The sequence below is a fragment of the Orbicella franksi genome, chromosome 13 (genome assembly GCF_964199315.1).
Source record: "Orbicella franksi chromosome 13, jaOrbFran1.1, whole genome shotgun sequence".
NCBI lineage: Eukaryota > Metazoa > Cnidaria > Anthozoa > Scleractinia > Merulinidae > Orbicella > Orbicella franksi.
The window spans coordinates 7,756,583-7,781,596 of NC_138157.1; the positions used below are offsets into that span (position 1 = coordinate 7,756,583).

General features: G+C 38.7%; 3 protein-coding genes across 3 annotated transcripts; 2 read left to right on the forward strand and 1 right to left on the reverse strand.

The window, feature by feature from the left end:
- Nucleotides 1-5,078: 5,078 nt before the first annotated feature.
- LOC145466317 (melanocyte-stimulating hormone receptor-like) lies at nt 5,079-6,014 on the forward strand. Its single transcript, XM_081450020.1, has one exon. The coding sequence runs from the start codon at nt 5,079-5,081 to the stop codon at nt 6,012-6,014; it is 936 nt and encodes a 311-aa protein (XP_081306146.1).
- Nucleotides 6,015-6,636: 622 nt separating this feature from the next.
- LOC145465277 (BBSome complex member BBS4-like) lies at nt 6,637-24,063 on the reverse strand. Its single transcript, XM_081449054.1, has 16 exons — nt 23,691-24,063; nt 22,493-22,572; nt 22,330-22,393; nt 21,533-21,644; nt 20,693-20,765; nt 20,393-20,411; nt 20,261-20,295; nt 19,415-19,542; nt 18,926-18,980; nt 18,738-18,806; nt 18,007-18,159; nt 17,043-17,134; nt 16,639-16,718; nt 15,709-15,778; nt 15,262-15,403; nt 6,637-9,362 (listed from the first exon to the last, which is right to left on the reverse strand). The coding sequence occupies exons 1-16, from the start codon at nt 23,872-23,874 to the stop codon at nt 9,180-9,182; spliced, it is 1,539 nt and encodes a 512-aa protein (XP_081305180.1). The 5' UTR covers nt 23,875-24,063; the 3' UTR covers nt 6,637-9,179.
- On the forward strand, nt 11,059-13,271 carry LOC145465278 (uncharacterized). Its single transcript, XM_081449055.1, has 3 exons — nt 11,059-11,610; nt 12,057-12,218; nt 12,468-13,271. Exons 1-3 carry the CDS (start codon nt 11,534-11,536, stop codon nt 12,976-12,978), a joined length of 750 nt encoding a protein of 249 aa, XP_081305181.1. The 5' UTR covers nt 11,059-11,533; the 3' UTR covers nt 12,979-13,271.
- Nucleotides 24,064-25,014: the final 951 nt, after the last annotated feature.

Genomic DNA, 25,014 nt, shown 5'->3' on the forward strand with positions numbered 1-25,014 from the left:
TCTGAATGAAGCCTTGACGTAAGCAGTTTAATTCGTCGTGTTTTCTTTTAAGGACGTTCGCGCTAATTGTTTCTGCGCATCCCTTCCGTGGCACGCAAATTCACAAAACAATGATAGGGCAGATGGCCATTGCCATAGCTTTGCCTGGATTTAACGATCTTGGACGTTCGTTGACCCCTACCTTTCTTTCCAGTAACAGATTTTATTTACATTTATCTCCACATTGTCCAAAAATGAACAAAAATCAATGTGGGAAGTTAAAAGAATTTGAAGATTTCTGTCCACGGGATATCGAATCCTGCCATCTTGCAGCTGCAAGGCTCGTGAAAGGATGGTCGCTAAATGCGAACTTGTTCTTTAAGGAACCTCACCAGTTGACTAAATTCACTTAATAGGTCCACTTAAACTACTTAAACAATATTTGGCAGAGAACAGTTCACTTCAAAGATCTAATTGCAATATTTTTGAGCTACAGACACTGTGGCCTTGTTCGCTAAACGAAGCCCGATTTTTTCCGATTTAGGGTGTTCTTCCGGGCATGCTTTCTCCAAAACGAAGTCGGTGACCCCCCATTTTTTTTTTTTTTTACATTTCTGGCATAACTAACTCATCATCTTACAGTGGTAAAAGTCTCAGAAAAAAAATCAATGCTGGAAAATTTTCGCGCGAACGTCCTTAAAGAAACTAGCTCTTTCCCTTAAACCGCACTGTAATCCACCTTGTTGCTTGCACTGACATGCGATAGAATGAAACACATACCATGATATTTGCTGCCAGTTTTAATTTTTCGGTCGCCGTTACTATAATGAACTTGTACTTTGTCCTATCATTGTTTGGACTAATAGTTCGTCCGGGCTGTACAATTGTCGTGGAATTCGACTTGTCTTTCACCAAATGATAACATTATTCTGAGTGATTTATCGGCAAATTATACTAGCTCGCCAATCGTCCAAAAGCAATTTAAATTCGAATGCCGATCGAATTGAGTAAAGCGGAAATTGTGTAAATATTTCAACAAGAAAAATCCTACATTCATTTTAATTCGTCCAGATTTCGTGAAAAGACTGGTTGAATTTATGCAAGCTTACCGTTATGTCATTATACTTTGTTCAATCGACATCACAAATTCTACACTTTGTTAGATTTGAGGCGCTCTCTCAATTTTTTCGCCGTGATTTAATTTCCCAACCTTCTAGAATGGCCAATAACTTTCTTGCATCTCAAGCAGGTTCAGTTCAGACTTGATGAAATTAGTGGAATTCTATTAGCGTACTAACTGAATGCAAATGCTGCAATCTGATTGGCTGAGCTACAGTATATATCGTACACTATCAGCCATTATTAGATACTGGATCACTGGATAATGCAATTCAAGAGTTTTCATGGGCTTAGCCATCAATCATGGTATATGAGCCATTGTACCACGCTCTACAAATATCGTAAGCGTACCCCTGATTTCTTGGGTTGTTTTTGTGGGATCGTGCAATATATTGCGTAATCCCATATAGTCTGCGATAATCTTGAGGGTTTGAGGACTTGATCTTACATGATCTCACGTGACAGATCTTTGTGAGCACGAGTAGTCTCAGAGGTAAACTGGTTATTTCATGTTAGCTTTCTATATTTTGGGGATGTTTTTAATAAAACAATCATGCCACTCGCGCTTGTTGGATACAAGATAGTTCTACCATCTCATATCCAACCCGCGCTCCTGGAATAATCATTAATTATGGGCAGTAGCTGCAGGCTGTATACGAAACAGCGATGTTTTCTCGTTTCTCGGAAGTTTCGACGAAACATTTAGAAACAAAGGGATAATTTCAATTCAGAGAAGAGTCATAGAAGGATACTCGCGGTTTCTGGACTTTCAAAACTCGAAATTGCTGAAAAAATTGATGAGCGTGCGAGTGAGATGGAAAATAACAGAGTCCTCACAATTTCTTTAAAGCGTGAAGTTCAATACAAAGTAGAGAAATAATTAGAAATGGTTAACTAAAGGAAAAATTTTGTTAGAATTCTACAAAACAATTACATTATTCGATCTTGATTTCTGAGGAGCTCATAATTAAATTTCTTGAGCACTTTCTTGAAGAAAGAGCATGTGGAGTAAGACTTAGCCTGCATGCTCTCTTGCTAGTAATAACATTTGATGATCTGTGCCTTTTGTGTGGGTAAAAATATTGGAAATAGCTAAACTTCCCCCACTGAATTTTTTTAAATTCTTTGTTTGCAATCTGGAAAACAAGTTATCTTTTGAAAAGCAAATAAAGATCGTAGACCATTTCAGAGAGTAAACTTAGTGAGCGCAGCCGGCATCAGCCTTTTACCAACCCTTCACCTGGTTCCATTTCTTCCTCAGCGTGCACTCAATCCATGTCGTGGTGTGACGTACATTGATATCCACTCTCCACTCTCTACCCTCCACTCTCCAACCTCTACTCTCCATCCTCCACTCTCCACTCTCCCCTCTCCACCTGCGGAAATTCGTTTTATGAAGACATTTACAAGTTTGCTCTTCGAACGCGAGGCTCGGGTGCTGATTAACATACGCGAACATATCCAGTTTTTAACTTTCTCCGTAAGATCCGTTATTCTAAGAGTCAGGAGCATAGCCCATAGACAACAACTTTCTAGCGGTCTTTGACATGAAGTGTCAGCCCTATTTCTATCGAATTCGATGACTTATAACTTCAAATCAAAAACAGTCGTTAAAGTTTGAAAGAACTGAAAAAAGTTGTGGAAACGCGCCATGTGTTTCTGCAACATTTCTCAATCTGGCAAATTTTCACTCGAGTTTCCATATAAACTGGATAGAAATACGGAAAATGACTTCTATTTCTTAAATTTACATAAACAAAAAGTATCGTACATTAATTTTAGGAATCCGTTTTTCTCGGAAATCGTGTCCTCAGTTACAACGAATCTATTCCTTAGAAGAGCAGCTATTTCTTATTATTTATACAAAAGATTCATCGTCTTGGGAAGAGGCGCTGTGGCTTGCCACAGAATCTGGCGCTGAAGGGCTTTGAGAATCCGGCTGTGAAGCCCGCGATGGCTGCTGGCAAGCGTTACCTCCTTCCCACACTAGGCTTTCTCCGACTTGTAACGACGGACCGAGCTTGTTGGCTACATCGACAAGCTGTTAACCAAAAACCAAAACGAACAGAGAGATGAACGTCAATGAAAATAAAACAACAGAGAGGTGAAGGTCAAATGACAACAACAAAAACAAAGTTACGCCAGTCTTACGACCTCTAAATATTTGTTAAGTTTAAAATTACTGTTCATTTTATTACTTGGCGTGCGCTCGATGCATGACGTGGCGTGTGACTTTGCGTGCGCGGTAAGAATGCGCACAAACAATTCGTGCGAACGTCCTTAAATTACTCGAAACTTAAAAGCCAATGTAATACCCCTTTTGAAGGTAAAAATAAAATCGGGTAACCACAACAAAAAACCAGCTTTTAACACCGTTTATGGTCTTCTTGCAATTCCGACACTCTCATTACTTTTGTACTAGTGTTCCGGCGCCTCCCAGTACAGGGAAGAAGGCAACCTCATTCCCAGCCTGTCTCTCCTCCGCCTCCACTTGTCGTTTGACAAGTGGAGGCAGAAGGGAGCCTGGGAACGAGTTTCGGAAGAAGGCGGTCTACATTTACAGGTCAGCCGCAGAGCTAAGTTCAACAATGCAAAGCCACGGATTTCTTGTCATCACTTAGATGAGAAATACTCAATCTTACATGCTTACCTGGGAATTGAAAGTATAGCCTTGGTCCAAATGAAACTCGTACCTGAACACATGACATACAATCTACAATAGGCAATAATACTGATTAAATGTGGCTTTTTTTGCAACAAATTTATCGACTGAAAGTGCGTGCGAGATTTTGAGAATGTGATTACATGGTCAGCTATCAGTCAGTCAGTCAGTCCGTCCGTCCGTGAGTCCGTCAGTCCATAAGTCCGTCAGTCCGTCAGTCCGTCAGTACGTCAGTACGTCAGTCCGTCAGTCAGTCCATCAGTCTGCTTGAAAGAAGAATGCTGATAATAAGGATGCGCTCCTTTGCAATGATCTGGATCAGCATCAACGATCCAAGGTAACTTCGATAAAAGCGCATCAAAGAAATCGATGAATCCTTACCTACAGTGGATTTACCTGTTCCTTTGATACATATTGATCTGAGTGAGAGAGAAAGTACCATTTTAGGGATTTTCTTTCCAGTATTTTAGATTAACAGACATTTAAACAATATACAGTGACGAAGGCCGATTTTTAGCGTAAACGTGTGATCATATCTCCGCAAATCGATGGCCCAAGCTTTTTCTTACATTGGTTTCCGACATGAGCAACTCATGACAAAGTCAACGCGAGAGCGCCCGTGGCCAAGCGCGATTTTCCCAAGTGTTGACAAATTAATCTCCATTTATTTCATTTTTTATATAGCAGCACAGTTAAGATACAAGAATGAGCGAAAACATTAACTGCCGAATAGTTTTTGTGCTAAATTTTTCTGCTGTTCATAATAAATGACATTGCTAGTAACTCTTTATGTAACGAAAATGCTTCCCGTAACATGTAAACGACATCAGTTTCAATTAAGGGAATAGCATTTTTGGACATTCGGGACGATGACATTGAAATACAATACAAAAATCCTTTTATGTGATGTGTTGTTTGACTCGTTTTATTTACGCTAAACTGTGTTCCTCGTTACTTTTACAGTCCACGGCTTCCGATAAGTCTTCACCTGCCGTGTGAAGTAGCACCTGATTCACACATGCTAGAAAACCAACCAATAAGCCTGTTTGATCATTTTTGTTCATCAGTCAGTATTTGAGTTGACCGTTATTCAATTTTGACTGAGCTTTTCCCAAATGTTGACTTTACTGCTGACTTATCGACCAATCAGACCAACTTGGCTTATCATCTTATGTCCAAACCACTTCAAATCAAGATCTTGTGAAGTGGTTGGAGCGGAAACCGTGTTAATATATTCAACAACAAAAAGCCTGCATGGCAATAATTTCGTCCAGATTTATCCAAAGAAGGCCCGAAGTGTTTCTCCAAATTATTCATTATGAACAAAACTGATTTAACCCCTCAATGTGACATCATAAACGAATTCTACACGACACCGCATTTGAGGCGGTTCTTTTTTCCTCTGGCAGTCCTTAATTGCATTGTTGATGGTTTCTTGCCCGTAACATCTGTTGGAGGAAGCGTTTTACTTCTCGTGGCCGTTATCAAATTCCCCGAGCTCCGTGAGATACCACGCAACCTTCTCCTTGTATCGCAAGCACTTTCCGACCTGCTTATCGGGCTTATGGTACAACCGTTTTTAACCGCCAGACATATCGGCTTGTTACTTGGAGATTGTTTACTATCAACAAACAACTCTGCCAAATTCTTCGCAAACTACTCGGTGTATGGTTTGCTATTTTCCTCCTGTTCGAACATCTGCTTGATAACCATGGACAGGTACGTTTGTATCGCGTATTCTCTGCGATATCAAGACATCGTTACTAAAGAAAGAGTCGTTCTAGCCACTAGCGCTTCATGGGTGTTTTCGCTGGCTTTTGCTACAGTCCAAGCTCTCCCTTTTCTTCCTGGAGTCACCATCCTGAAAACCTCCGCTAATGCGCTCTCCGCCATTTCTCCCGTGCTGTTAGTAATCATAACAGTTCTTTGCTATTTCAAGATGACGAAGATCGCAAGGCGACATCAAAGGCAAATACGAGCACAGATGAATGTCAGCAACCATCCGACTCAACAAGATTTCCAAAGCACCAAAACAGCCCTGCTGATGGTTGGAGTTATTTTCCTGTGTTATGTCCCAGCGATCATTGTCGTGCTTTGTTTGTACGCCAGCAAGGATCTTGCGTTTCTGGAAGCTGTGAAACCGTTTTTGGCAACCTTTTTGTTTCTCAACTCAAGCATAAATCCTTTGGTGTACTACGCACGAAGCAGAAAAATCCGCCGCTGCGTCTGGAAAGTAGTAAAATGTATAAAGTGATGGTCCTGTACCCTCGTGTTTTACTTCGACGGGGTTTTATCTCCCTTAATCTCTCACACTTGTCAGTCAAGGTTCGAAGTTTATTCACAGAGAGGAAATGTAAAGTTTTGGGCCAAAACATAAATACATAGTGGCAACAGTAGAGAAGAAACTGATAAAGGTTTGCTTTTTATTTCATTTATGACTGAAAAAATGATTCCATTAGGATTGCTGAGAAAAGAGAATTTAATTTGCAGGCCGAAAAGGGCATCCATGATTTGCGTTTTGCACGTTATTTTCAGCTATTACATAATCTTTTTATAGCCTGACAATTTACGAAATACATATTCAAACCCTTGACGTAAGCAGTTTAATTCGTCGTGTTTTCTTTTGAAGAAATTAGCTCTTCCCCCCCAGCCGTACTATAACTCGCCTTGTTGCTTCTATTAGCATGCGATAAAATGAAAACATATCTTGATATATTTGCTGCCAGTTTTATTTTTTCGGTTGCCGTTACTATAATTCTTCCATGGCTATACAATTGTCGCGCAGTTTGACTTGTCTTCCACCAGATGATAATATCATTCTGAGTGATGTATCGGCAAATCAGACTAGCTCGCCAATCGTCCAAAAGCAGTTCAAATTCGAAGGCCGATCGAAAGGGGTAAAGTGGAAATTGTGTAAACAAAAAGAAAAATCCTACATTCAGTTCATTTTAATTCGTCCAGATTTCGTGAAACGACTGGTTGAATTTATGTAAGCTTACCGTTATGTCATTACAGCGGAGCTCCGGCGGCCTGAAGAGCCGCGAAGCGGAACCCCATACTCATATAGGAAAAAAAAGGAAACCCATGAACGGATTTTCTCATGGTTATCATGGTTAGCAGTATTGCTCGTGGGCGCGTAGGCACGACGGCGACGACGGAGTCACACAACATGGTGGCCATTCTCCAGCTAAGCTAAAAGGTTGACAGAAATATACAGCCTTGATTTATGGTCTCCTTCTTTGATATTGGATATCCATATTGTCAAATCAAGGTATCCGCTGATCAGTATCACGTGACCATATCTCGGGCTCAAGTTTAGAGTTCATTGAGGTCTTGTGTTTTTTAAAGTTGACCGCTGACCAAGTGTTGGCTTTTCTATTGGGTCGCAGGCTCATGCAAAATTAACTTGTTGTAGACGGGGCCGGGTTGTTCGGAACCCGGTTAACGCTAACCCAGTATTTAAGTTAACAGAAGTGTAAATAGTTCTTGTATACAAATGTTTTTTACTGCTTTTGTTTTGTGTATTTTGAGATTATTCAAACTCAAAACAGAAGGCCAAACAATATACAGTAAACCTCACTGCAAAATTACAAAATTCAAATCAAAATTCTCACTTAACCTGGGTTATCTTAATCGGGCTTTGAATAACCTCGCCCAGGAGCTCCGCTTTTAGGCTTGGCTAAATCTATATATTACTTTGTTCACTAGACTTCACAAATTCTACACTTTGCCGAATTTGACAAGCCTTCTAGAATTCTCAATAACCTTCTTGCATCTCAAGGAGGTTCAGTTCCGACTTGCTGAAATTAGTAGAATTCTACTAGCGTACTAATGCAAATGTTGCAATCTGATTGGCTGAGCTACATATCGTAAACTATCAGCTATTATTAAAAACTGGATCATTGGATAATACAATTCAAGAGTTTTCATTGGCTTAGCCATCATGGTATATGAGCAATTATACCATGCTGTACAAATATCGTAAGCGTACGCGTGATTTTTGGGGGGCGTTTTTGTGGGATTATGCAATATATTGCGTAATCCAATATACAGCGACAATCTGAGCTGTTCAGGTCATAATCTCACGTGACAGATCTTTGTGAGCATGAGTAGTCTGAGAGGTAGACTGTTTATTTTATGTTAGCTTTCTATATTTTGGGGGTGTTTTTAATAAACATTTTTTCCTCTCGCGCTTGTTGGATATAAGATAGCTATACCATGTCATAGTCATTCAACGCGCGCTCGTGGATTAATCGTTAATTATGGGCAGTGACTGCAGGTCGTATACGAAATAGCGATGTTTTCTCGTTTCTCGGAAGTTTCGGGGTAACATTTAGAAACAAAGGAATAATTTCATTTCCGTGAAGAGTCAGAGCGGAAGGATATTCGCGGTTTCTGGACTTTCAAAACTCGAAATTGCTGAAGAAACTGATGAGCGAGCGCTGCCGAAATGGGAAATAACTCAGTCCTCACAATTTCTGTAAAGCGTGAAGTTTAATACAAAGTAGAGAAATGAATATACTGTAATGGAAATGGTTAATTGGAGGAAATTTCAGTTAGAATTCTACTAAAACAATTAGATTATTCGCTTTCGATTTCCGAGGGTGATAGCTGATTCGGCCTTCAGCCGCATCAGCTATCATTTCAGAAATCTGGAGCTCATAACTTAATTTCTTGAGCACCTTTTTGAAGAACGCGCATGCAGAATACGACTTAGCCTTCATGCTCTCTTGCTAGTAATAACATTCGATAATAAAATGGACCATGGACAAGAGTAAACTTAGTTAGGGTAATCGGCACCAGCCCTTTACCAACCCTTCAACTGGTTACATTTCTTCCTCAGCATGCGCTCGATCCATGACGAGGTGTGACGTACATCGATATCTACTCTCCACTCTCTACCCTCAACTCTCCACTCTCCACCCTCCAATCTCCAATCTCTACCTGCGGAAATTCGTTTCATGAAGATATTTACAAGTTTGCTCTTCGAACGCGAGGCTCGGATGCTGATTGACATACGTGAACATTTCCAGTTTTTAACTTTCTCCGTAAGATCCGTTACTCCAAGAGTCAGGAGCATAACCCATAGACAACAACTTTCTAGCGGTCGTTAATATGAAGTGTCAGCCCTATATCTTTCGAATTCAATGACTTATAACTTCAACTCAAAAACACTCGCGAAAGTTTTAGAGATCTGGAAAAAGCTGTGGAAATGTGCCATGTGTTTCTGTAACATTTCTCAATCTGGCAATTTTCACTCGTGTTTCCATATAAACTGGATAGAAATACGGAAAATGACTTCTATTTCTTAAATTTACACAAACAAAAAGTGTCGTACATTAGGAATCAGTTTTTCTCGGAAATCGCATCCTTAGCTACAATGAATCTATTCCTTACAAGAGCAGCTATTTTTTATTATTTATACAAAAGATCCATCGTCTTGGAAAGAGGCGCTGCTGCTTGCCACAGAAGCTGGTGCTGAAGGGCTTTGAGAATCCGGCTGTGAAGCCCGCGATGGCTGTTGGCCAGCGTTACCTCCTTCCCACACTAGACTTTCTCCGACTTGTAACGACGGACCGAGCTTGTTGGCTACATCGACAAGCTGTCAACCAAAAACCAAAACGAACAGAGAGATGAACGTCAATGAAAACAAAACAACAAAGAGGTGAAGGTCAAATGACAACAACAAAAACAAAGTTACGCCAATTATACGACCTCTAAATATTTGTTACGTTTAAAATGTTAACGAATTCACTACTGGATATACAATCCCCCCATAAAGAACCGTGAAAAAGTGATGTAAAATAATATATTAACCATAAAGCGGTTCATTTTCCATTGTTTGCTTTCCTTCACACAGCGTTTCGTAATTGTAAAGTGAATTAAAGTAATTGCCTTTTCGTGCATAGTGGCTCATGAGGCTGGCGTTTATAGCACGTAGCAACTAAGAGTACTCATTTGCTGGTCCCCTTGGATGAGATGCCAATTCATCTTAAGTTACCCTCCCCTCTCTATTTGATCAAAATGACCACAAAGGTTTCTTCAAAAACTATCCTACTTCTGTTGTTTCAAGCTCTGGAGGTAAGCAACCTTCATGATACCATCAAAGGGTAATGATACTTGATTAATTGATGCACCACCTCAATCATTTAGCTGCTCTATGTTCGTTTTTTTTTTGTGTACATTTGATCTTCCTTGAAAAGATGATTAAAAAAATCATACATCACATTTGATTCAGCCCAATGAAAATGCTGTAAATATTGAGGTAATATTGAAAGGGTAGCTGGAATTAACTTCCCTATGTAGGGCTCTAAATATTGAGGTTCTTCTGTCTCCAAAGGAATGTGATTTAATCTCATAATGTTAAATTTCAACTTTCCCGGCATTCAGAAATTACCCAGATGGAACAAAGTTTATCAGCAGAAAGGCCTGAATGTGGATTGGGATATACCAGTAACTGATAATGAATCCTGTGACTGTGGTGGAATATGCAAACTGAGAGATTCTACTTTCGAATCTTGATCTTTTAAATATTAGATGTTTGGCCATATTTGCTCATCAAAGACCTTGCCTCCTGATTTCTGAGTCACAAATATCATTACACAAATTATAACTGAGAATTTCAAAGTTATGATGTCATTAGAAGATGCAAATATAACGATGTAATGCCTTGTTTATTTGTGCTGCATTATGGACTAAAAAGAACAATTATTCAACTATGTCTTAAATGGTTTGAAATTTTGTTGTTCTCAGTTGTGTTGCGCTAGAAAATATCTACAACATACCCTCCATGGATGGTATATGGTTTGGACCCCCAGCTCCTCTGGATATTTCAGTTAGGCTTGTTTAATTCGCCTTTAAAAAACTTGGTGTTTGACACTCTCTGGCCCCTGTGGAGTTTCAATTACCTTACAAGGGGCCGGGGAAGGAGTAGGGATAATTATTTCTGGAACTAGACATTTTTGAACAATTCTCTTAAATTACAATATTTAGAGAGGAAGTCACATCAGCCTTAGTTGGGTTTCATGCTGCTCCTCTAACCTGGTCGAATTGGCCTTAATTTAGTGAGTGCTTAATTTAGCATTGCAATGCTGATATTATTTATTTTACTATATCATTTGAATTCCTGCTAAAAGTAGTAACCTTCAGCTAAATATATAATTCATAACTCAATATCAGTATTCTTGAATCAACATTAGTCCTTCTATCAATATAACATGCTTGAATTATGATCCAATGAGTACAAATTATTAAACAAACTTAAGAACATTTGCAAATCAAAACTAAGGAAAAAAATGCTGTTGAACTTGAAATGACTGTTGTACCCTTGAACATTGCGCCACGTTGCTAAATATATTTGGTTGCAGATAGCATGAAATGAGCTATCAAAGCCAACATCAAGAAATTACTACATGTACACTCTAAGTGTTTTCCAGAATGTGAATATCACGTGTATTTCATTCCTCAGAGAAAACCAAAATAAATGCTTAGTTTAGACACCAGAGATGATCCTGATCTGATTCATACCCCCCAAATTTATTAAGCTGATCACTAGCCAGCTCCTTTACAAACACGCACACACTTAACATTTGTTGTCTTAGTTCGTTTCAGCACAAGTACCAGTGATAACACTTCTGATAAACAATCTCAAGATCACTAGCTGAACAAATTGATTTCTGGTGATAAGCTAACACAAAGCATATATAAGGAAACCGGCACTCGTCAGTTCTCAGCGTATCTCAACTACATGTATATGGTAGACAGAGGATCAAAATGGCCTTGAAGATTTCCTTGGTATCTGTGCTGCTTTTGATTGCTCTGGGGGCTATTAGTCTTGGTTATTCAGAAAAAGGTATTTGAAATTTACTTTCTGATATTCTAGCAAAGCCATGGATTACAAGACTGGTGTTAACTGATGAACCATTTTAAGCTCACTAAGAAACGTCATTTGCAATTTAAAGGTTGGTTTCTCATTTCTCTTATGCTTTGTAACCAAGATAATATTATATCTTCGTAAAACAAATTTTCACAATAACACAGTAAACTGAGATGTGCATCTTCTAATGGAACAAAATCGAAAATGCAAAAACCTTAATTATTGCCAAATTGTTTCAAGTTTAAGATTTGTTTCTGAATTTTTGTCCACTCACAATTCTGGACCATTTCCAAAGTAAGGGCTTACATCTATTTCAGCTTTTAGACTAATGTTTTAAGGGTAGCTGGCATAAGCTCCTCCCATGTACCAGTATTTCGCTAAAAAAGAATATGCTCTAAATTCAAAGTGTCACTTTTCTTCGGGTGTTAAGGAGCTTAACACATGGCACGAAGGTTTTCTGCCGGAAGATACAGATGAATATCATGATATGGCCGATGATGAAATACAGGATATGGATGACACAACCGATGCAGAACAAGGAATTTACCGCGCACAAGAAAGTGAAAAACGAGCGGTAAAGAGGTAACATCAATGACGTTAGTAGCTACATCATAACAGTAGTTGCATCAAGGCTGACATGCCAGAAAAACCCCAATCTGTTGCTGTCTAAATTTTTGTTTGGAAAATTTAATGATTTTCAACATATCATGCTTTTGAATATCTAACAATATGACGATATATTTTGGGGTTTAAATGAAATAATTTATCGACCAGTCTCTTTTATGCGTCTGTAGAATAAACTATGAACTAACGCCCCTCTATTTGACACAGATGTGGACCAGATGTCACCTACTGGTTGTGGGGTCAAATGAACCGGAACAGAAACCACACTGAAATCCAGCGTTGCCGTGGATGGTACAAATTGTTTGCCTGGCCCAGATGTCTCCTCAAATTTGCTGGCCTTGTTGGTAACTGCAAGCCATGGGATTATAAGTGTACCCAGAGCTTCCGTCGAGGACCATGCCCATCTCGATCATACACACGCACTGTCACCTTATGCAACCGATGTGTAAATTGTGATGTACCTGGAAATATCCATTATGGTTGGGTTGGCCGTGCTGCGACCATCCACTGCTGGCTACTGTTGTATGGTGCCGACAGAGTTCAGAAGGGAGGGATTGATGATCCGAGGGATCAGAACGCAATCAGAGTTGGAATGGATATGTGGGACGACAGGAGAAAGAGGTCTCGATCTCGGAAGTGCAATGAAGTTGCTCGCAAGATTAACTCGCTGAACCGACAAGGCACTTCTGGTTGTAGCCGTTGTTCTACAAGATACTAAGGCATGTCTAACCTCAGTATCTCTCAAGGGCTATTATATCGACAGAACAAAATATGCCAGTTTTACTCTTTTTCAATTATTTTTCTGGTATAACTTAAGGGTTCCCAAAATAGTGGTTAGAACAAGAAGTTTAGTTGTCACTTTAAGGCAGGAAAAAATTACTTGCAAGTTGCCTTTGCAGATTCTGCTACTCTAAAAGGAATGGAATAACGTGTAAAGTTCAGCTATTATGTCTCATTAAAATAGAAACACAATCCGAAGCATTCAGTATATACTGTGATTGATTCTCTATTGGTTTCTTCCACTGAATTCATTCTTAACCTGGTAAATTCACTTTAAATTAAACACATAATGCATGATGAGCTCAACATTGCCTTTTCCCCTTTTGTTGTCACATGCATTCAAGGACTTGTCAGTAAAATGTAAGAATTTGTGGCAATAGTAGGTGACATGGTCATCGTAAGGCTGCCGCACACTAGCCGATTTTCTGTCGTAGAACTGCAGATTTTTTGTCGGGGTCAAATTGGGTTAAAATTTGTCGGGCCATCAGCTGGCCGCACACTAGCCGATTTTTTGTCGCGACTAACCGCGTCGAGGCTTGGGGCTGAGTCATCCAAAATCAAGATGACGCCTATTCCACTGGCGTGACTCTCATGACATTTCCTAATTGGCTGAGGTGCGCACGAGCCCCGACAAATTGTCTTGGTCTACCGCACACTAGCCGACAAGGCCCGACAAGACGTTTAGAGATATCGCTCGACAAGCCCCGATCTTGTCACAGACTTGTCTGAATTCACCGCACACTAGCCGACAAGTGAAGATTTTTTGTCGGCCGACAAAAAAATCGGCTAGTGTGTGACGGCCTTAAGTCTATTTCCTTAATGTCACGCAATTCATATTTTACAGTTTCCAAATTATTCAAATCAACCTGTTTAGTAATTACAGTGGAACCTCGCCTTACAGTCAACTCGTTAATATGGTCACCTCTTTATTACGGCCACTTTTTCTTGTCTCGACGAAACGCCCATACATTTCCTTATAGGAACACCGTTAATGTGGTCACCCCGTTAATACGGCCAACGGCCATATTCTGATATCCTAACCTGCATTATCCCTTATAATATTACCCCAAGTATACAGCCAATCGACCCAGTTATGTTCATCTTTGCATAAAATACGACAAAACGTAAAATAGGACAAAAACGTAGAATAGGACAAAAACGTAAAAGAGGGCAACTAAAGTAAAATAGGACCAAAAAATGTAAAATAGGACAAAAAACGTAAAACTGGGCAAAAAAAACAAAAAAACAAAAAAAGGACAAAAAAACGTAAAATAAGGCAATAAACGTAAAATAGGACAAAAACGTAAAATAGGACAAAAAACGTAAAACTGGGCAAAAAAAACAAAAAAACAAAAAAAGGACAAAAAAACGTAAAATAAGGCAATAAACGTAAAATAGGACAAAAACGTAAAATAGGACAAAAAAACATAAAATGGGACAAAAAAACAAAAAACCTAAAATGGGGCAAAAGCGTAAAAGAGGATAAGAAAAATGCAAAATAGGACAAATTAAAAACGTGAAATAGGACAAAAACGTAAAAGAGGACAAAAACAAATCTAAAATAGAACAAAAAATGTAAAATGTAAAATAGGACAAATTAAAAACGTGAAATAGGACAAAAACGTAAAAGAGGACAAAAACAAATCTAAAATAGAACAAAAAATGTAAAATGCAAAATAGGACAAATTAAAAACGTGAAATAGGACAAAAACGTAAAAGAGGACAAAAACAAATCTAAAATAGAACAAAAAATGTAAAATGTAAAATAGGACAAATTAAAAACGTGAAATAGGACAAAAACGTAAAAGAGGACAAAAACAAATCTAAAATAGAACAAAAAATGTAAAATGCAAAATAGGACAAATTAGAAACGTGAAATAGGACAAAAACGTAAAAGAGGACAAAAACAAATCTAAAATAGAACAAAAAATGTAAAATGTAAAATAGGACAAAAAATTAAAATAGGACTAACAACGTAAAAAAGGACAAAAAAAGAACGTAAAATAGGACAAAAACGTAAAAGAGGACAAAAAAGTAAAACAGGACAAAATATGTAAAATAGGACAAAAAACGTTAAATTGGACAAACAGATGAACTCAGAGTGGTTCGGACTCGATCACCGGCCGAGGACATTGTGTTTTGTTCTTGATCAAGACTAGTTTTCTTCGCCCTAAAGGGTGAATGGATAGTAGTGAATCTCTGAAGAGAGGGCCTTGCATACCTCTTGATCAATCTCGTTTCCTTTTTCTGATCGGAATGCTTCCATCTTTCTCTCGTAAATGTTAAACTGTTTAGCTGCTTCTTTTCTCTCGCCTGAGTTGTACAGGAAGACACTGAAGTTCAAGTTGATCGATGGATCAGTGCTGCAATAGTGAGAAAGAAAACAATAAGAGACGTTTTACGAAGCTTATCTGAGACATGTCGGAAATTAGTAACTAAAAAGTAACCATGTGAATGCGAGTGCAACTTGAAAGAATTTTCAAAAATTGCAAGTCATCTTCGTCATCATCCTTTTCACACCTCAGAGGGGTGTGTGTGGCCGCAAAAAAAAAAAAAGACATTGCGAGTGGTGTAAATCAAATCGTTCGAACTTTCATACGATTATGAGTAAATTTGCACTGCAGTGCAAACGTTTTAAGCGCCTGCTTTTTTTAGTAATCTGTCTTACTTGTCCAAGTTGGCGGCTTGGTCGTAAGCATGTCTTGCATTCTCCTGGTCCTCCAAGTGTGTCAAAGCAACTGAAACAAAACGGAACAAACACGAATGTTACTATTATAACTCTGGCTTTCATGACTCTTTCTACAACAGAAAGGTCTCTTTAACCATTTCATTCGTGTGGCCCTGTGCGTTTTCCTCCTGTGAGCTTTCCTTCTAATTTTAGGAGACTTAAATACAAAAATTGTTCGCATCACAATGTTGTCGCTCGAGATGAACATCTTAGTAAAGTCATTTTGTTGGTGCAGGCATTTACCCGATGAACTCCGGTTTAATAATCTTGGCCCTACGGACATTTTACCCCAAAGGCGGACTTTTATGAGGCGCTATAAGCGGTCCCTCTATGTCAAGGCCCTGATGAGACCCCAGCCCTTACATGATAAGGGTCCTTATAAGACTCTCGGGGCCCATCAGTGGTAAGGGCAAGGGCCCTGATAAGACTCCAGCCCTTCCATTACATAAGCCCTTATGAGACTCTGACCCTTCCATGATAAGGGCCCTTATGAGACTCTGACCCTCCCATGATAAGGGCCCTTGCAAGACTCTCGGGGCCTGTCAGTGGTAAGGCCAAGGGCCCTCATAAGATTCCAGCCCTTCCATTACATACGCCCTTATGAGACTCTGACCCTTCCACGATAAGGGCCCTTATAAGACTCTCAGGGCCCGTCAGTGGTAAGAGCAAGGGCCCTTATAAGAATCTAATCCGTCAGTGGTAAGGACCCTTATAAGACACTGGCCCTTCCATGATTTGGCAAAGGCGTTTCATCCCTGACAAGGGTCTCAAAATGTGCATCCCTCCTCATTTGCTTGTTATTATCAACCGCGAGTGTGTTCGTGAAGGAAGCTTAACAACGCGCCTGATCAGATATCTACAGACACTCACTTGCAAGCAACATGAAGAGGTGACCGTGCTTGGGTTTGAGAGTGATTGCGGCACTAAGAAAATGAAACGCAGAGGCGTATCTAATAAACGTCAAGGGAATTAGGAAGTACTTAGTTTGAAATAACTCTGAGGAGCTTTCTCACGATATCCTGAGTAATTTTTTTCCAATGTAACAAATAATACTCAAAGGGAAAAAAGTCTCACAGTAAAACTTCTCTATGGATTGAAATTATAAACACCAAAAAGTAATAACAGTTAGCAAAATAAAGACTGAGAAAGATTGAGACAAGATTATATGTGACACACTTGAATAGTGGACGATTGTATTTTTCAAGATGAGCCGTCCGTGGCATGGCTTCTTCAAGTACCGCATGAGACGTAGTTTTAAGAACTTGTAAGGATACTGTTGCATTGTGAGGTGAATGATTCCCAAGTTGTAAAGGATTTTCCATTCAAATGGCGCCATGTACGTGGCTCTCTTGAGACAGCTGATGGCCTGCAGAAAAATGATAATTGTAAAAATCTGTAAACAAATTGAAATATGTAAATCGAAATTATGCTTCAGCAGAAAAAAAAACAAACAAAAAAAAAAAACACAAGTCTTGTAAGAACGCATATGAAACTTAGTAAACACACATAAATTTAAATGTTTTGGAAACCTGGTGAACGACAAAAATGAACGGCCATATATTTTACAGTCGAACCTCCTCTCTGCAAAGGCCACTTTTTTCCTGTCCCGGCGGAAGGCCACTCGTATTTCAACCTCTCTACTGCGGCCATCTCTGTCAACGGCCACTAAAGCCCGACTCAATTACCCAAATAACCTCTTGAAGACGGCCAGTTAATCAACGACTGACGAACAGTGCATAGAAAAGCCCATTTTATATTAAAAATGGTCACCGAACTTGATCCATACCGCGCGTCGTTGGTCTTTGTTTTTTGTTTGGTTTCTTTTTTACTGACAAATGTTGATTGTGTCACGTATTTACATGCTGAAATAAGAATTGTTTTAAAGATAAAAATCTTTCACCCCGAAAAAAAAATTAAGTGTCATATTACACCCCTACCTCCCCATAACGGCCACTTCTCTACAACGGCTTGTTCCCTCTATCCCCAAGTTGGACGTTTGGCGGAAGTTCGACTGTATTTATTTCTCTGTCTTGTATTGCCAGACATTTCTACACATCTCTTGGAATTCACACTTATGCAATAAAACGACCAATAAAACTCTGTCACGAACTGCCTTCGACTGAAGAAGTTAAAAATACCATAATTCATATGTTGCGTTCTATCAAGCAGTTTACACCACTCAAAGCAAAAGCATGCTTCGTCACTAATGAACCAATCAAAATTTGTTTATCGACTCACTGCCACATATTTCTTTTTGCCAAAGAAGCACATGCCAATGTTATTCCACAAGTGAGGTGATTCAGGCGTGGCCGCGGCAGCTATTCTGTACTTGGTCAGTGCAACATCGTAATCACCATGTGATTGAATCATAGATCCAGCTCCCAAGATGGCCTAAAAATGGACCAAAAACTGCACTAGTTATACCTGTTATAATGTACAAAATTACCCTCAAATCAAAGAAGTTGCTACTTCGGTAGAAAATTTACAGTGAAACCAAGTGAAGCGTACCCCTCAAGATTACAGTAATGAATTGATTATTTGAATATTGAACAAGAGAGTCGTTTCAGGAATACAGTAACGAATTGATTATTTCAGAAATAGAAAACATGTACCGTGTTTCTATCGAGTTATAGAAACACGAGTGGAAGTTTGGGAGAACGAGAAATGCTGTGGGAACACGAGCCGCAGGCGAGTGTTTCCACAGCTTTTTCGAGTTCTCCCAAACTTTCAGGAGTGTTTTTATAGCTCGATAGAAACACGGAGAACATGTTTTCTATTTCTTTTCGAAAACACCACGACGAAGTGGTGGACGAAGTGTAAATTCTCTTTGCTCGCGCCATCATTACGTCAACAGCTCGTGCTAGTTCTGTGTTTCTATCAAGTTATAGAAACATGATTTTCAGCCAATCAGCGCGCATATTTTCTTAGGACCGTTTTCTAAAGTAAGATGCAAAGTGGAAACCACCTACCTTAACATTGCTAGGATCATATGTCAGTGCATTTCCAAGATGCTCAAAAGCCTTTGAGGTCTGACCCAGCTGCAACAGAAGAAGCTATTAGAGTTGAACATTTGACACAGTCTAGAGGGAGGAGGGAGAGAAGGTGAAAAGACTTTTCTGTACAGGGTGAAATAAGCAAAATAACAACAAGCACTAACCTGCAGGTAAAGAAGTCCAAGAGTTGTCATCAGGTCTGGATTTTCAGGTGAGAACCTGGATATTTATAGAATACAGAGGTGAATATTTAAAACAAAAACACTGTGAAGCTGAAATTATACATAATTGTATTCTGAGAAACTAATTATGTAGAAGAGGTGTGTCAGCTTTACATTTTTGAAAATTGCTTGTTAGTCCACCCCATCTACATTATTTCTTCACTCAGTTTTACAGATATTCACACATTGTCTGACAGAAATGGGCCGCCATCTTGTTTTGCAAGTTGCAAACTTGCATGACAACCAAGGAACTGTGAAAGTATATAATAATGATCCTGAAATGCAGCTGTACAGTTTAGTATTTCCAATACAAATATCAGTCACCTAAACCAATCAGATTGCAGATTTTGCCTGTATAATATTGTTGAACACTTTTGGTCGGAATGCCTTTTGCAGCATATTAACAAACTTAACAAAATGCACACCACTCACTCTATTGCTTTCTTGAAAATGTCAATGGCAGATTCTGTATCACCCTCCAAGAGTAAGACTTTACCCAGCTGAGTAAAGGAGGCATCATGACGGTGGTATTGTAAAGCATGCTTGAAACAGTCTTTAGCCTAACAAAGACAAACATGCATACAGTTGGAGTTAAACATTTACAGCTTAAAATCACAAAGTTAATGCATTTAAATGTACTGTATATGACTGTAACAAAAAATTAAAGCTTTCAATTAATATACAATATATACTAATTTGCCACAATAAACAAGTTGTATACATGACTGAGTTGAGGTAAGGATATTCTCAATACATCAGCATGCCCACAAACATGTATTTTGAGGAATGGACAAAAAAAGAGAAAACAGGAGATCAAAAAAGTAATTAGTAATTATTAATAGGGAAAGCAAACAAGCAGTTCTCCCAGTCTACTCTTTCTCTGTTTTCTTCTCCTTGCTGTGGTCATTTATGCGTCACAATTCAGTACGGGTTTTGTTTTGCCAAGAGAGGGAGGGGGATTGTGGAGGTCACTTTCTAAGCAACCCATCACCCAAAGGGAAGTCCACGGGTCTTTTTATTGGTAAGTCTCCAAATTATTTTTTGGAGTCATGCTCTGGCAAATAACTTTAAAATTTTCAGTCTTTGTTACTTGGATGTGTAATCCATGTAATTACTGTAGTTCATGTGTTTGAGCGGAGACCTTTATGAGATAATTTAGTATGACTTTAATAGTATGAGATTAGTATGAGATTAGTAGACCTTTATCAGATTATAAACTAATGTTTATAAATCACGAAGTTCTACCCTTAAAACATCATTTATAATTGAACTTTTTACCTTTTCGAAGTCTTTCATATACACGTAGCAAACACCTGAAAGATGTCAAGAAAGGGATATCATAAATTAAAAAGACCTGAATTTTGCATGCAAAGATTCTCGTCAGGGTTAAAATCTGATAAAAACACTTACCTTGATTGTGATAAATTTCCTGCATCGAAAAAACAACAGAGAAATTCTACAGGTAAATATTAAATTTAATTGTCTCGCTTTATTTTAATACTAAACCACACAATAAACAGTCAAACCTTTGCACCCTGACAGCCGACTCCCTATACATGTAGCACCTGCATATTTTTTAATTTGTACAGTGTATGATGTTATAAAGACTGTGATATCTGTTCAGTGATGAGATATTAGAAGTAAGAAACATAATGGCTAGTTCAGCACATTGGTCATTAAATTTATACAGATAAATATTGGTTAACATACCCAGTCTTTGGTGCTGAGCTTTGCAGCTTCATTGTATACTTCAAGAGCTGCTTTGTGACGAGCAAGAAGAAATCTAGAAAGATTATAAAGTATGCCTATGACTCTCTTGAAACTGAAACAGATCTTACAGTGCAACTACTTGAACTGGGCACCTAGAAGAAAACTAACCAACCAAAACATAAACTGAGAACAATGGACTAGTATCTTTTTTTGTAAAGACAAGTAAGGGTCTGTTTGACATGAATATGTGATATATTTGTCAACTCCTCTGTGTTATACACCCTCTACCGATTCATTTCTTGATGGCCAGTTAACTTATTATAAATTTAACTCAAAAAATGTAACTTGAAAACTTGTTTTGCAATGATTTAACTGAAACTGTTGAAATGCATACAAAATTTAGGGTCAAAACTAACCAATCAACAAATAGTAAAAGTTTCCTGAGAGGTTTACAACACTTCACACTTTTTTGGGTTTCCACTTTTGCTCGAGAACAATTGTTTGAAATCTTCAATATTAATCAATCTTCAATGGTAATGTTCTGGTTGGCTAAATCTTTTCCATGTGACCTGATTCAAGTAGTCACACTGTAAAGAAATTGTGCACAATATTGTAATATCTTGATTAAACATCTCAAATAAATGTCAGGTTCAAATAAATGTCCTCGTATTTATCAAAGGCCCTGGCAATTGACATAATTTGTAAGCACCAGTACTTTTGCGCTACTGGCTCCCCTGATACATAGGACTACTGGAAACAGATTTATCAATACTTCACTACAAACAATTCGTGAGTGGGGGGTATTGGAACACTCAGCATGACATCAAGTTGTACACTTACAGCGATCTTGCCACTTGTTTTAAGTTATCAGCACTTTGTGAATTAATCTGCACAGTCCTCTGGAAAAGATCCAGAGACTCTTGGATTTGTCCCTCTTGACGAAGAATTAATGCTACAAAAGAGGTCATCAAACAGTAAGCGACCGGTAAGCTCAGCACAAAGATCCTGGGCTATTGCTCCACTTTCTACTACTGAGAATTATGATTTTCAAAATGTCAGTACAGGCAAAAGTAAACATGTGCAATGTTGAAGTCAAAAAGTGACCTGTAGCTGAAAAACCCACTTAGGGAGCTTCAATAAAATTTGTATGTATGTATATGTACATGTAGGTATGTATTGAATAAATGTGTAATTTTTTTATCTCATTTTTTAAACAGACGACTTTTCATTGGTCAAAATATTTCCGGGCAAAATATGAGGACTTTTACAGTTTGATGATTATCACAGGCTGGCATCCCTTTATGAATGAATTCAAATTTCTGGCTACTATTAAAATTACTTAAAGATGGGTAGCAGACTAATCCAACTCCAAAAATGAGGAAGACAGTGGTTTGCAAATTCATGCTCTTTAGACTGACCTAAATTAATGTCCAGTTCCAGAAAATATGAATTACCCGCCTTATGGAACATCACTGGAAATATTTCCAGGGGGGAGGAGGTCACAAAGTAAGTGGAATTTCTGGAGAGGTAGTTGGTGTTCAAAAAACTCAGAAAACCTTCCACCAAGGGGAGGAGTCGGACATTTCCTGGAACAACAGTTACACATACTCGGGACTACGATGTATAAAATGTGTTACCTTTGCAATACAATGCATATTCACACATTCCTTGTGTTTCATCAAGTTGTTCCTTTATAAGGGACTTTAAAGATAGAAAAGAAATATTGTTACAATTGATATTCAAACAAGTATACACTCTAAGAGATCACATGATGTTGTTACAGTTGTAAACTTTCCTCACCTTGCATTGATCATATTCCTTTCTGATGAAGTGCAAATGAATAAGCCAGTTTCTTCTTTCATACACCGGCAGCTCAGGAGCTAAGAAAAAGATAGTTTGCAGCTATCACTGAAACACTGCACTTTACACATAAGGCCATCCCATTTTTTTTCTCTGTTTAGCGTCGTCCGACTGACCCAGATTTTCGCGTTTTCAAAAACAAACAAACAAACAAAAAAAATACACAGATGGCAATGAAGGCAATGACACATCATTTCAAACAATTGTCACTTTAATCTGAAACATAAGCAATTTTTTGCCTTTTTAGTTTTTTTTGGATTTTAACAACGATATCGACTTTTTCCTTCCTCCATTGCCGCGATGTTGACTTTGTAACCACACCTTGTTGTTTCCAGGCTCCACGGATATTATGCTGAGGTACCAGGCCTCCTAGCTCTAGCCTCCTTTTCCAATTTTATTTTTGTTTTTTTTCCGTTTCCGACTGACCGACCCAAAATCAGACAATGCATTCGACAATAAATGAAAAAAAAGGGGGGAGGGCCTAATGAGAATCAACTACATATAGCAGTAATTTTTATTGTAAACTTATTGAAAAATACAGTATTTGTATAGCACTTCTGAAAACAAAAGTGTACAAGATTTTCAGAAATATTAATCAATCATACACTAGAGATAACACGAAGAAGACATTAATAAGAACCAGCCAGGAAGGAAGGTATGGAGAGGAGAGGAGAGGGCAAGGAAGAGGAGGGGTCCTACCTCACTTGTCAGAGTTGTAAAATGTGTCTCTACTTTTTCGGTTTCGTTTCATGAATCTTGAGAAAGTGTCACAATTTTATCCTTAATTAATTTCAGTTGTTTGCCCTGATTACCCATGATTGTCACTATCAAATTCGACAGACAGTAGTGATCTAACCTTACACCTGTGACACATGTAGCTTGTTTATGCTTAACATGAATTAAAAGAAATTCAATTACAAGGAAGTATTACACCAAGATGTCAGACAAAATGATCTACAGACTACCCCTGACATAAGACTTTATTTCATTACAAGATCATGCTTTCACAAACCACATGATGCGTTTGAAGTTCATATCCTACATTTTAAAAATAACAAAACATCGTGTGGTTTGCGAAAGCATTATCATAAAGTGTACTGGTAAGAAGCCTTGGTAATATTCCAAGATCAAAGTTTACCTTTTCCTCGACGTTTTGGCGGCTGAGCTTTTGGTTGTGGTGCTGGTGTTGTAGCAGGAACGCTTTCTGGAGACATAGACACACTTGGAGTTTTAGCAACAGAACTTTCAGGGCTTCCTGTCCCGGGTTCTGAAGCAGTCTCCGACATGGACAGCTGGCTTCCAGTTTGAGGAGTTTCCGCCATATTTGGTTCAAATATTCCTAGTAGGATTCCGTTTTAACCAAAATATACAACTCCTTGTTGCGAAATTTCAACTAAAAACTGTTCTTACACAACTTAAGGTTTCAAGCAAAGATGATATTTTGATCGCAGTGCGGGAGAAAATCGAAGAAACTCAAGCGATGTTTAGGAAATTTGCCCGCCATGACAACGCAGCTGCTTGATGGACACTTAGTGACTATTACACATAGTCTCATTTTAAATTGGGAATGCTGCTGGTTAGTGGTGATCATGGGCGGCGAAAAAAGAGATAAGGAAAAATGGGAACACGGCGAGGACTTGGCGTGTAACAATCGTAGAGATTTGCAAGAATTTGTTCAAAGTTTGAACTCTAAAGTAAACAATCATCCAACGAAACCGCTCATTTTTTCTCTAGTCGCTGAAGAAGTCGGCTCGATTACCAGCCGTTGTTCGAGAAAGGAGGCACCGGACTCGAGTGCGCGGCGGAAACCTGGAGCTTGTTTTTCAAATCAAAATTTCGGGCAAATATAATTTGCAGTTTATTTTTTTCTTTTATCTTAGTCCTGTCTTCATTTCTTCCAGCCCTGCTGTAAGGATCAGTTTTCATTTTATTTATTGATTGGACTCAGGTGCATAGCCAGGATTTTTCAAAGGGGGGGGGGGGGGGGGTCACACTGTTTCAAAGAGAGGGTACTCACCAGATTGATGTCGTTTTTGCTACCTGATGGAGGTTGTTTGCTTGAAAAAGGTTTACAAAAGGGGGGGGGGGGTCACGGGCACCTCAGGGTCCCCCTAGCTACGCCCCTGATTGGACTTCTTTAAGATTGCGTCAGACTCAGTCTTTTTAGAAGGTTTCTCAAAAGACCAAAAGTGTTTCGTGTTTTATCATTATTATGATGATGATGATGATGATGATGATGTTGATGATGATGATTATATTCTTTCTGGCAGTTCGACCAATCAGGACACGAATACGTACCGATAAGACCAACAATGTCTCATGGATTTAGCTCGGGAGTGAAGGGAACACTCTAAAATTTTGACATTGGTGGAACGAGAAAAATGTCCCCAACGCTCGAAACCCGAGGGAGCGGACCGTGAAGGGACATTGGGAAAGTCACGGCTGTAAGTAAATCAGACTAT

What these genes read in the sequence shown, in the direction of transcription:
- LOC145466317 (XM_081450020.1), top strand. Translation starts at nt 5,079, where the DNA reads ATGAACAAAACTGATTTAACCCCTCAATGTGACATCATAAACGAATTC.
- LOC145465277 (XM_081449054.1), bottom strand. Translation starts at nt 23,874, where the DNA reads ATGGCGGAAACTCCTCAAACTGGAAGCCAGCTGTCCATGTCGGAGACT. An exon ending in ATATGCATTGTATTGCAAAG is followed by an intron (nt 21,645 to 22,329) that starts GTAACACATTTT and finishes CCTCTTTTGTAG; the next exon opens with CATTAATTCTTCGTCAAGAG. An exon ending in CAAGCCGCCAACTTGGACAA is followed by an intron (nt 15,404 to 15,708) that starts GTAAGACAGATT and finishes TCACTATTGCAG; the next exon opens with CACTGATCCATCGATCAACT.
- LOC145465278 (XM_081449055.1), top strand. Translation starts at nt 11,534, where the DNA reads ATGGCCTTGAAGATTTCCTTGGTATCTGTGCTGCTTTTGATTGCTCTG. An exon ending in AGTCTTGGTTATTCAGAAAA is followed by an intron (nt 11,611 to 12,056) that starts AGGTATTTGAAA and finishes TCACTTTTCTTC; the next exon opens with GGGTGTTAAGGAGCTTAACA. An exon ending in GAAAAACGAGCGGTAAAGAG is followed by an intron (nt 12,219 to 12,467) that starts GTAACATCAATG and finishes TATTTGACACAG; the next exon opens with ATGTGGACCAGATGTCACCT.